At 41.3% G+C, this 13,573-nt stretch overlaps 1 protein-coding gene across 3 annotated transcripts in view; it reads left to right on the forward strand.

Moving 5' to 3' along the window:
- mdga1 (MAM domain containing glycosylphosphatidylinositol anchor 1) overlaps positions 1-13,573 on the forward strand; it is a 535,716-nt gene that overhangs the window by 408,910 nt on the left and 113,233 nt on the right. For all 3 annotated transcript variants that reach the window (XM_061964377.2, XM_061964378.2, XM_061964380.2), the window contains exon 10: positions 10,280-10,546. In XM_061964377.2, the coding sequence (XP_061820361.2) occupies positions 10,280-10,546 (267 nt within the window). The remainder of the gene's footprint in view (positions 1-10,279; positions 10,547-13,573) is intronic.

Here is a 13,573-nt window from a genome sequence, read left to right on the forward strand (position 1 = left end):
TGCTGTGAGAGGCGGGTGGGACCTGATATTCAGCTGGGAATGACTAAAACAGTAAATAAACACAAGACATATACATACTCTATTAGCCACAACACAACCAGGTTTATATTTAATATGCCACAAATTAATCCCGCATAACAAACACCTCCCCCCTCCCGTCCATATAACCCGCCAATACAACTCAAACACCTGCACAACACACTCAATCCCACAGCCCAAAGTACCGTTCACCTCCCCGAAGTTCATACAGCACATATATTTCCCCAAAGTCCCCAAAGTCCCCAAAGTCCCCAAAGTTACGTACGTGACATGCACATAGCGGCACGCACGTACGGGCAAGCAATCAAATGTTTGGAAGCCACAGCTGCATGCGTACTCACGGCACCGTGTCTGCGTATCCAACTCAAAGTCCTCCTGGTAAGAGTCTCTGTTGTCCCAGTTCTCCACAGGCCAATGGTAAAGCTTGACTGTCATCTTTCAGGAATGTAAACAATGAAACACCGGCTGTGTTATCCGGCAAAACAGTCAGGGGGTGCATTCTACGGCGGGGGTGCGTTATCCAGCACAACACCTGCCACAATACACCGCTTCCCACCTTACAGCTTTCTTCTTTACTGTTTCCATTGTTCATTGAACAAATTGCAAAAGATTCACCAACACAGATGTCCAGAATACTGTGGAATTTTGCGATGAAAACAGACGACTTAATAGCTGGCCACCATGCTGTCCCAAAATGTCCGCTATAATCCGTAACGTCACGCGCTGACGTCATCATACCGAGACGTTTTCAGCCGGATATTTTGTGCGAAATTTAAAATTGCACTTTAGTAAGCTAACCCGGCCGTAATGTGTTGCAATGTGTTGCATTGTTAAGATTTCATCATTGATATATAAACTATCAGACTGCGTGGTCGGTAGTAGTGGGTTTCAGTCGGCCTTTAAAAGTGCACACACACACACACAGGCAGAGATGTACTGTACATACGATGTACCCGGGGCAAAATGAAACGGTTTAAATTACCGGCTTCCATTGTGCTCCTTTGCCTCCACTAGGATTTACAGGGCTTGCTAATGCAAGCGGGGCGGAAGGGCAACACTGTGTGAGCTCTGCTGTCCACACTGGCCAAGTCTGATTAATGGACCAGGTGGCCACCCCACTCTGGCTGCAGAAAGAAACATAGAGATGAGACGGACACACCAACAAGAGCGTGAGGACCAAAAACAGGTTTAAGAGCGAGCCTGCAATAGGAAAGTGGCATTAGGGAGGGGAGATGGATGGCAAGGTGCTAAGGAAAAGGGGGAAAAAAAGTGTTATTGTCAGGTTATAGCGATAGAAAACACAGCAAGTGGCGAGAAGGGATAACACTACGGCAACAGCCCAGAAACGTGTTGGAAAACAGATCTGTTTTCCTTTTTTACGTCCTTAATTTGTGCCTCATTATAGTGCTTTTTTTGTGGTTTGTCTATTTAGCGGTGTTCGTTGATGTGAAGAGAAGGCACCATTCTTTTTTTTTTTTTTTGGTTGACTCAATTAAGTAGCTATGCAGAGTCCTAACGCACTATGCCCCATATTCTATTTTCTATGTGCTATTTTTCTTCTTTCCAACCCAGTTGGCTGTTCTTCCTCATTGCCATTCTCATCATCATCAATCAGCTAACAGAGGGAGAACCTCCCTCTCTCCCTCTCGCTCTGTCCGTCTGGTCATTTCTTCTCCACATCTTCTCCCTCATAGTCACTCATCGACTTTGCTCACTTTCACGCTGCGTTTTCCCGTCGTTTGTCTTCCTCTACCATGCCCCCTCCACATCCACACACGGCCACCGTCTCTAAATTGAGTTTTCTTGACTTTGTTTACTTTAAATGTTAGGCCTGGTCAGTAGTGGAATATGTTTTGCATTCAACAAGAGGGATGTTGGTCTTCTACCCATCGCAGTGTGTCTGTGGGCTGCTAAGACAGTGGGCACATTGACCTAAAAGGAGGATATTTAAAAGGGAAATTGCACTTTTTTTGTTGCCTATAATTCACAATCCTTATGTAAGACAAGCACACATATGTTTTTGTTTTTTTTTACACATACTAACTCATAAATAAATGCAAGCAAAAGTCTGCTTACATTGAAGCCTATAGGAGTCGCTCTATTCTGCTTATGAAGCGCTGAAAAACATCAAAACACTTCCATCGAGGTTTTATATAGACACTGTAAGTACAGTATATACATAGTGTAGTAACAGGCACGTTCATGATAACATTTAAAGGTAAAAGTTAAAGTACCACTGATAGTCACACACACACTAGGTGTGGTGAAATTACCCTCTGCATTTGACCCATCCCCTTGTTCCACCCCCTGGGAGGTGAGGGGAGCAGTGAGCAGCAGCGGTGGCCGCGCTCGGGAATCATTTTGGTGATTAAATATTTCATTTTAAGCATGTGGCGGCACATTGATTTCATAGACGCATCACGACGTTCACGTTTTCCTTCAACAACATCACTGGTTATTACTCCCTGCAGACTTCAAGAGAGCCAACACACGTAATTAAACATCACTTACTGTACAACGTCTGCTCTCACTGGGATGCCGGATGTTAGTATGATGATATATTTGCGTTTAGATGAAGAATGACTTATAAAAAGGGTGGGTAAAAAACTGCGTATTTCGCGTGTCTCTCTCGCCGTCTCAGGGTCTAAATTGGCTGTCAAAGTTGACTAACTTCTCAGTTTATGTCCACATCATTTTACTATCCAGGTGAGAGACATGATTTATATTCTAGAATTAACTTTAAGGATTTCCGAGGCGAGAAAGCAGCTCACCAGCTCAGGATGTCAATACATTAGCATAAAGAAGTTGCCTCTCTCTGATCAATGTGCCGCTAAATGTCAGTCCTTAACGTTAGCACTTATAATAACAATATATCTAATACTTGGTCAGTATTCGGATCCTGAAATGTAAATGGAGTACTGTTGGTGCTTTTTGGATGGTTATTTATTGAGTTTTATGGGCGTAATAAACGCAATGGCGTCATGGCTCCATTGTAAGCAGACTTTTATTTACGAGTTACAATGCATTTAAAAATCATATATGCGTTTTTGTCTCTTATAAGGATTGTGAATTATAGGCATAATCCCAAAAAAAAAGTGCAGTTCCCCTTTAAGTCACCCTGAATGTTAGGAACCATTTATAGTACCCTAACTCAGTCTTATCAAGTGTACAACCCACAAATGCATTATTTAGTATATATTTCAAAGGACGATACTATGGAAATTATTATTGCATGTAATTTACAGTAGTCGCTGTACTGCTTGTATAGGAGTAAATATTTACTACTATCTGCTGACAATGAGACAACACTCAGCCATCGTTGCTGGCAACACAAGTGGCAACACAAGTGGTAATATATAGGACCTGACTTCTACTAAAGGTCTGTGTGCAATAAAACACGTGCAAACTTGATCAAAGCTGATCCATTAAGCTCGTGCGCAGAGGATTGCTTCTCTTAAATGAGCAAAATAGGGAGTGTGATCCACTTAGCGTGTCTGTTTTCATGAATATATAGAATATATGCTGATTATCAGATTGTTTACAATACTGGGAGGAGAATCCATCCATCCATCCATTTTCTACCGCTCGTCCCTTTTTTATTTGGGGTAGCGGGGGGTCGCTGGAGCCTATCTCAGCTGCATTTAGGCGGTAGGTGGGGCACACTCTGGACAAGTCGCCACCTCATCGCAGGGCCAACACAGATAGACAGACAACATTCACACTCACATTCACACACTAGGATATGCAAATATAATCATTTAGCACACGCAATGTGATTTATCAGAACGGGAACTGTTTTGCGGCGGATGTTTTGCGTCTGTATTTAGCTGGTCGGGAGTGTTTGTCCAAACTGGTACTGTTACGTAAAAATAGCTGTAAGAAAGGAGGCGGTCGCGTCGTGAAGACACAATATTGAGAGAAAGAATAATCCGTCGGTGTGTGTCAACATATTTGGACTTTCAGAAATAAAAAATATTGGACATATTGTCTACAACAGGGGTCGGCAACCCGCGGGGGTGGGGTTTGGTGGTAGCGGTGGTGTATAATGTCGCCCGGAAGAGTTCGGGATGCATGGGATTCTGGGTATTTGTTCTGTTGTGTTTATGTTGTGTTACGACGTGGATGTTCTCCCGAAATGTGTTTGTCATTCTTGTTTGGTGTGGGTTCACAGTGTGCCGCATATTAGTAAGAGTGTTAAAGTTGTTTAAACGGGCACCCTCAGTGTGACCTGTATGGTTGTTGAACAAGTATGCCTTGCAGTCACTTATGAGTGTTTGCAGAAGCCGCATACAACATGTGACTGGGCTGGCAAGCTGTTTGTACAGGTTGTAGAGGGCGCTAAAGGCAGTGCCATCATAGCACGCCCTTAATATTGTTGTTTGGGTGAAAATCAGCAGACATTCGAGAGAATAGTTGCTCTGAAATTCAGGAGTCTCCCGGAAAAATTGGGAGGATTGGCAAGTGTGATGCTGTTAAGCGGCATTCATATAAAACACGCGGGCCGCACTGACATTAAATGTTCATAATAAGGTGCGGGCCGCGTGTCTGAGACCCCTGGTTTGTACATAGCACAAAGCAACAAAAAACTTTGTATGCAGTGTTATTTCATTTTAAATTTCAAAAGAGTTTTGTGGCTTCATTGTTTTCTTTATTTTGTGAAACGGGTCAAAATGGCTCTTTGAGTGGTAAAGGTTGCCGACCCCTAGTCTAGAAGCAATTACATTTCATAACTTTATAGCTGCTGTATCACTTAAAGGGGTCGTATTATGAATGTTTTATACATGTAAAACACTTTATTGTGATCTACATAACATGTTATGTTGGTTCTTTGGCCAAAATGTTGCATAGATTATGTTTTCCAGACGATTTTCAAGCAGCTTTATGACCTCTTCAGGATGCACCATTTTGAGGGCGGTCTTATTTACATGCCTCCACTTTTCTTGTACCCGTCAGCCGTTTTGTAGTGTGGTTAATTTGTTCAGGTATAATTTTCTTATAGGATTGGAAGTAGCATGTGTTTGCATTTGGTCACATAATCCTTTAAAAACAGTCTTATACTAAGGTCAAAGTGCGCGTGTCCATCCACAGCGCTGCAGGCAGTCCCCAAGATAGTGGGAATCCCACAAGGAAGTCGGTGTTGGGTTAAGAGGGAAGATTAAAGACCTTAGCAACATCTGGAAGAAGGTCCACACAAAGGGACAGAGGATAGGAGTTGGAGGTCTCCGGACCCAAATCGATCACAGGAGTTAGGTTGGTTAGTCAAGTAAATAAACTGAGTGGTATGCAGACTGTCCGGTGTCAAGATTTGACCCTCAAGGAGAGATTGTAGAAGAAATGGTATTTAAACACAATGTTCCGACAAGACAGCAGAATGAAGAGATTTGGCACTTTTGCAACTCTAGTCCGAGGCTCGCTGAAACAAAATAAAGCTTTTTGTTCGACGATTCCTCTTAGACGGTCCTTGGCTCATCACCCATCACACGACCATCAAATATACAACAGTAGTTTTTAGCGTTTCTGTATAGAGTCTACAGACAGACATAAATTCGAACTTTACAATACTTTGTATTAGAAATGGCAACAGCGGAGGATACATCTGCATGTAAGAGCCAGTTTGCCCCACAACAAAAAGACAGAGTGACTACAACTTCGAACTACAATGGCAGACTCACGCAAAGCTCCTTGGGCAAACCTCTACCCTATATGGAGAAATCCGCTGGCATCACATCTAAAACGTCTTGTTTTGAACAAGTTTGAAAGGAGGCAAGATTATTTTATAAATATCTCCGCCGTGCCATGGATTGATTGCAAATTTTCGAAATTTATGAGGATCCCAAATACATAAAAACAGGTACCAACAGGTAACAAAAAGTTGTCTGTGCATAATAGGACCCCTTTTAAGCAGCTGATTAAAACAAATTCAATTGATTAATTTTGGTGCTTTTTTTTAAGGTGATATATCGCTTATTCTAATACAGTGGTTCTTAACCTTGTTGGAGGTACCGAACCCCACCAGTTTCATATGCGCATTCACCGAACCCTTCTTTAGTGAAAAATAAAATGTTGTTTTTTTTCAAATTCAAGACAAAGTTATATGTTTTTGGTAACACTTTAATATGGGGAACATATTCTAAGTAACAAAGACTTAATTTAGAGTTTTTGGACACTAGGCGAACATATTCTAAGTAACAAAGACTTAATTTAGAGTTATTTGGTTAGGTTTAGGGTCAAGGTTACAGGGTTAGGGTTATAATAAGGCCGTGCCAAATAAGGCATTAATAAGTACTTAATAATGACTAGTTAAGAGCCAATATGTTACTAATTTGCATGTTAATAAGCAACTAATAATGTTCCCCATACTAAAGTGTTACCATGTGTTTTTACTGGTGCACAAAATGAACCGTGCATGAACATCACCTTGTTCGAACAACAAAACCAACACAGTGCATAAACTCAAAACAAATTACTCACCTGCAAATCAGTCAGCTGTTGCCGTATCCGTAATACGCCGATAGGGAGAAGTTTTTATTTACACGATGAGTCGGGTGTGTCTTGACCTCCGCCGAACCCCTGAGGCCGACTCACCGAACCCCTAGGGTTCGATCGAACCCAGGTTAAGAACCACTGTTCTAATATATATGAAAAAAGTGTCTTGCAATATGCATTTTCTTGCAACTGGATACATCCAGACGCACTATCACAACGCAACAACTTCAGCGTGCTGAAAATAGGTTTTCTCGTCTTGGTCACGCTTCAAAATAGGCGGTTCATACTAAATTTGTGTGATGCATGTCAAAAACATGATGAAACACCACAGGTTGGACCATGTGTGGATGGAAAGGTGTGTCTCCATGGTGACAGCCGGTATACAAGCACAAACCTCAATTAAATACGGTGGTGTGCACCACTTTTGCACTTGTTAACCAAGCTTACCTTGGTACTCAAACAATGGTTGTGTGTTGGCTCATTTCCAGTGGATAGTAAAGCTACACAAGCTGTACACTGACTACTCTAAGGCATATCCTTTTTTTTTTTTATCGTATTGACCCTTGAGAAGATACACGGATATAAAAATGTGAGGCGTCTCCTTGCAGGTAGAGTAGAGTTGATTCCCCCACACTGCCTTTGTGTACAATGTTGTACATGCATGCACACAAGTGTTTTCATGTTGTAACCTTCACAGTTAACTTGCTCACTGTGCCCTTGCCACATGTTGCCAAAGTCAAACAGGCATCAGTATGCACGTATGTGCCTATAAACAGCAGCAGGGTATGTGACCGTACACTAATCAGTCCACAGGATTACAAGACGACCCTTCAGCACATCCCTCAGTATGTTGTATCTGCATGGTGGTTCTAATAGGTCCTCATTATAAACTCCCATCTACCATAAATAACCATGAGAGTTTTTACTGGTTTCTTCAGACTTTGGAGTCCCTTACCCCATTGTTTTCCCCGTTCCAGTCCTTAAATGACATAGATTAGACTATAATTACATCTGAATCTGATAAACGCGACTCATAATGTACTGTAGTCTCGCTGCCTCACCTCTGGGCCCGAACACACAATCTCATCACCGTGTGTAAGGCAATACCGCCATTAGCAGCGTGTCTATTATCCACATGATTAGCTGGGAGTGAACTAGCTGCCTGGTGATTTGCGGCGGACTAATTTGCCTGCGTTGTATCTTCGCTAACCCCGGGGCAACAGCAGCTAGTCAGTCATTAACCGCAGCGGCACGCAAAGCTGCCGGCAGGTTAATTATGGCTGGTTAGCGTAGTTGAACAGCAGGGATGGCATTGTGCTATCTGAAAATAGAGGATCACTGGTGGTAATCATATTATGTGAGAAAAATAATTTATTTGGACTCACCATGATTATTGTGACAGTATAGGTTTATTTATAGAGCACAATTTCTACACAAGGGAATTCAAAGTGCTATACAGAAAATTACTAGAAGGCGAAAATAAAATTCTAAAAAATCCCAATTTAAATTCAAGTGTAAATAAAATACTTTCAGTTCTCATATATACAATTAAATACAAAACATTTTAGCCTGGAATTGAACATTGCAAATATTGAGGCCGGTCTCACATCTTTAGGAATACTATTCCAGATTTTAGGAAATCAAACTGAAACACAGTTACACCATGTTTGGTCCTGACTCTGGGCACCAGCAGGAGACCACTCTCTGACGTTCTCAGAGCTTGAGATGATTCTAACACAGACCTGGGCAAATTAAGGCCCGGGGGCCACATGCGGCCCGTTAAGCTTTTCAATCTGGCCCGCCGGACATTCCCAAATATTTGTTTTAGATCTTTAAGATGGAAAGTGTAGCTGCCATTATGATGTGCAGTCATGTTTTCTAACGACCGTAAGTCTCTGTTGCGGGTCCCAAACTCTGGAACGATCTCCCTCTCCATGTGAGACAGGCCCCTTCTTTGGCTATTTTTAAGACCCTTCTTAAAACCCATTTTTATTCACTGGCTTTTAACCCAGCATGAGACTTTGAATTGTTTTTAGCTTTTAACTTTTTGAACTGTTTTTAACTTGTTAACTGTTTTTATCTAACAAACTGTTCTTAGGGTAATCTATATTTGCTTTTTAAATGTGTATTCTTATTTCTGTTTTAAATGTTATTTTTTAGTCTGTCCTTTGCCTCTATTTCTTTGTGGTGTACAGCCCTTTGTTTTTCAACTGTGCTTGTCTTTAAAGGGCTTTATAAATAAAGTTGGTATGGTATGGCATGGTATACTAGTTACTATGGTAATCTAATTAGTTACTATGGTCATCTAATTAGTTACTATGGTCATGTGATGTCATGGCAGTGTGGGCGGGAAGCGTTTCCACAGACGTGGAAGGAGATTTTCACAACAAAGTTGTAAAGCTTAGTGATATATCAGATATATCAGATTGTAGGTGGGTTTATTTTGTACCCTTCACGTTCATATTTCACTGTGTGTTGCATTTTTGTTGTGTTTCACTTGATTGTAAAATATGTCGATCGAAAAGGGGTGTGACGCTCATATTTTGTCAATATTCAGTGTTTTATCCTTCATAGAAAAATTTAAAATTCCATTATGTTTTTTAAGTCTGTCTGTCATAAAGTTTTTAGCATTCAATCAGACATTATTGTGAGGTTTTGTATTAGTGTTCCTAAAAATAGATATACCGGCCCCCAGACACATTTTTTTTCTCTAAATGTGGCCCCCGAGTCAAAATAATTGCCCAGGCCTGTTCTAACATGTAAAGAAATACTTGTACACTAGGAGAGCTGCTTTAAAGTTAAAGTTAAATTTAAAGTGCCAATGATTGTCACACACACTAGGTGTGGCAAAATTATTCTCTGCATTTGACCCATCACCCTTGATCACCCCCTGGGAGGTGAGGGGAGCAGTGAGCAGCAGCGGTGGCCGCGCCCGGGAATTAGTTTTGGTGATTTAACCCCCAATTCCAACCCTTGATGATGAGTGCCAAGCAGGGAGGTAACGGGTCCCATTTTTATAGTCTTTGGTATGACTCGGCCGGGGTTTGAACCAATATGGTCGTATTTCCTGGTTCTAGTCAGGACTCGAGCAGCAACATTTTGGATATACTGCAGCTGCTTTACAGCTTGTTTAGAGAGCCCAGTGAGAAGGCCATTACAGTGGTCTAACCTGCTGGAGACAAAGGCATGGATTAGACTTTCGAAGTCTGATTTAGACATTATTCCTCTGATTTTGGCAATGTTTTCAGGTGGTAAAGAGCTGCTGATGTTACTGACTCAATGTAGCTGTTAAAGTTCCAAGTCTCAGCCCATTACTAACCCTAGATTTCTACCCTGATTATTATGTTTCAGGGGGAGGGTCTCAAGGTGACTAATAACATGTTATGTTTGCTTCTGTGGGCCACAGACACTTACTTCAGTTTTGTCTGAGTTTAGCTGAAGAAATTGTTTTGCATCCACACACTGATCTGTTCAATGCAGCGACAAAGGCCGACATTCACCGGGCATCACTGACACGTAGATCTGAGGGTCATCTGCATTGTTGTGGTGGAAAAAAAATGACGCCGTGTATTAACGCACATGGTATATGGTAAATAAACAAAGGGAGTACTCGGTGGAAAACATGTAGAAGAAAACCAAATGATGAGATGATATTCACTGTCATCAATGTGTGCAGCCACATTGCATTGCGAATATAATGCATCTGGATAACTGGACAAGCAAACTGAAACATACGGCCCTGTTGTCTTCACAGATCCTCCCATTCTGGATCCAGTATATCAGGATACCCGTGCAAGGAACTATCAGATGGTGACCCTCAGGTGTACGGCGCTGCGCTCCAACCCCCCTCGTATTACGGACATTCGCTGGTTCCGCAACGGTGACTTCATTCGTATGCCTATGCCGGACCTGAAGGAGACCCCCGAGCTGAAGTTCAAGCTGGAGCCCACCAGCAACGGATCTTATGAGTGCCGAGTCAGCAATAGTGCGGGTACATCCACGTGCAGATTTAATGTTTCTGGTAAGTGATTATGAAGATTTGGTGGTCAGTGTAGTCATAGTCAATAGTAGAATAGTATTCATTAAGTAATCACATTTTTAAAGGGAAACTGTACCCCCCCCCCCCCCCCCCCCAATCCCTATGTGATACAAAAACTCACATTTTCACTTGTCTGTGCATTCTATATAGTGAAAAACTGCTAGTACAAAGCGGGTAACAATGCAAGTATATTACATGATAAATAAATGATAAATGGGTTGTACTTGTATAGCGCTTTTCTACCTTTAAGGTACTCAAAGCGCTTTGACACTACTTCCACATTTACCCATTCACACACACATTCACACACTGATGGAGGGAGCTGCCATGCAAGGCGCTAACCAGCACCCATCAGGAGCAAGGGTAAGTATATTGGAGTAATCTATTCTGCTTAGAAAGCGCTCTAAAAAACATCAAAAAAACGCCAACCTGCATACAAACCCTGTTTCCATATGAGTTGGGAAATTGTGTTAGATGTAAATATAAACGGAATACAATGATTTGCAAATCATTTTCAACCCATATTCAGTTGAATATGCTACAAAGACAACATATTTGATGTTCAAACTGATAAACATTTTTTTTTTTTTTTGCATATAATCATTAACTTTAGAATTTGATGGCAGCAACACGTGACAAAGAAGTTGGGAAAGGTGGCAATAAATACTGATACAGTTGAGGAATGCTCATCAAACACTTATTTGGAACATCCCACAGGTGTGCAGGCTAATTGGGAACAGGTGGGTGCCATGATTGGGTATAAAAACAGCTTCCCAAAAAATGCTCAGTCTTTCACTAGAAAGGATGGGGCGAGGTACACCCCTTTGTCCACAACTGCGTGAGCAATTAGTCAAACAGTTTAAGAACAACGTTTCTCAAAGTGCAATTGCAAGAAATTTAGGGATTTCAACATCTACGGTCCATAATGTCATCAAAAGGTTCAGAGAATCTGGAGAAATCACTCCACGTAAGCGGCATGGCCGGAAACCAACATTGAATGACTGTGACCTTCGATCCCTCAGACGCTACTGTACCAAAAACCGACATCAATCTCTAAAGGATATCACCACATGGGCTCAGGAACACTTCAGAAAACCACTGTCACTAAATACAGTTTGTCGCTACATATGTAAGTGCAAGTTAAAGCTCTACTATGCAAAGCGAAAGCCATTTATCAACAACATCCATAAATGCCGCCGGCTTCTCTGGGCCCAAGATCATCTAAGATGGACTCATAAAAAGTGGAAAAGTGTTCTGTGGTCTGACGAGTCCACATTTCAAATTGTTTTTGGAAATATTCAACATCGTGTCATCCGGACCAAAGGGGAAGCGAACCATCCAGACTGTTATCGACGCAAAGTTCAAAAGCCAGCATCTGTGATGGTATGGGGGTGCATTAGTGCCCAAGGCATGGGTAACTTACACATCTGTGAAGGCACCATTAATGCTGAAAGGTACATACAGGTTTTGGAACAACATATGCTACCATCTAAGCGCCGCCTTTTTCATGGACGCCCCTGCTTATTTCAGCAAGACAATGCCAAGCCACATTCAGCACGTGTTACAACAGCGTGGCTTAGTAAAAAAAGAGTGCGGGTACTTTCCTGGGCCGCCTGCAGTCCAGACCTGTCTCCCATCGAAAATGTGTGACGCATTATGAAGCGTAAAATACGACAGCGGAGACCACGGACTGTTGAACGACTGAAGCTCTACATAAAACAAGAATGGGAAAGAATTCCACTTTCAAAGCTTCAACAATTAGTTTCCTCAGTTCCCAATCGTTTATTGAGTATTGTTAAAAGAAAAGGCCATGTAACACAGTAGTGAACATGCCCTTTCCCAACTACTTTGGCACATGTTGCAGCCATGAAATTCTAAGTTAATTATTATTTGCAAAAAAATAAATAAAGTTTATGAGTTTGAACATCAAATATCTTGTCTTTGTAGTGCATTCAATTGAATATGGGTTGAAAAGGATTTGCAAATCATTGTATTCCGTTAATATTTACATCCAACACAATTTACCAACTCATATGGAAACGGGGTTTGTATTAACCAAGCTATAGCCACATTGTTATTGTAAGAGCCATCTCAGAGGAACTACTTTTCTGGCGTTGTGACCCCACCGCCTTGCTCACACTGCTCTTCTGACCTCCAGCGAGTGGCCAGCCACTAGCTACGAGCGAGTTTGAGATGCTAATAACATTTGTTGCGACCCACCATAAAATAAAGAAGGAGCTGCTTGACCTGCTATTGTTGCTGCTGCAGGAAATGTTATTGCTACATTATAAATCATGCATTTCACCTGTAAAGCAGAAGATTGTGGAATCAATCCACACGCTACCAACTTGATTCTATATGGCTCTCAACAAATGGAACACGGCATAAGACCATTGCAACCTCGCCAGGAAACATTTTTTTATTTCAGTTCGAGTGAGGATTATTCTGAATTTAGCAGCTCAAGGAGAGCACAAGTCTAGTGCTGAAAGACACTGACATTGTAGGACATTGTAAGTCACTGTTTATGTTCCAATTTAAAATGTTTAGCGCATAGCAACGGTAGCGTTATGTGAAATGCGCCAAGTGAAGAAATGTTGGTATTACCTAAAAATAACAGAATACTGTAAATATTACGTTATCATAAGTGTGACTGTTACTACATTACATACATACTTACAGCATGTATACAAGCCCCAAAACCAGTGAAGTTGGCACGTTGTGTAATTCGTAAATAAAAACAGAATACAATGATTTGCAAATCCTTTTCAACTTATATTCAATTGAATAGACTGCAAATACAAGATATTTAATGTTCCAAAGGAGAACTTTTTTTTTTTTTTGCAAATAATTATCAACTTATAATTTAATGGCAAAAAAGTTGACACAGGGGCATTTTTACCACTGTGTTACATGGCCTTTCCTTTTAACAACACTCAGTAAACGTTTGGGAACTGAGGAGACACATTTTTTAAGTTTTTCAGGTGGAATTCTTTCCCATTCTTGCTTGAT

The sequence above is a fragment of the Nerophis lumbriciformis genome, linkage group LG06 (genome assembly GCF_033978685.3).
Source record: "Nerophis lumbriciformis linkage group LG06, RoL_Nlum_v2.1, whole genome shotgun sequence".
NCBI lineage: Eukaryota > Metazoa > Chordata > Actinopteri > Syngnathiformes > Syngnathidae > Nerophis > Nerophis lumbriciformis.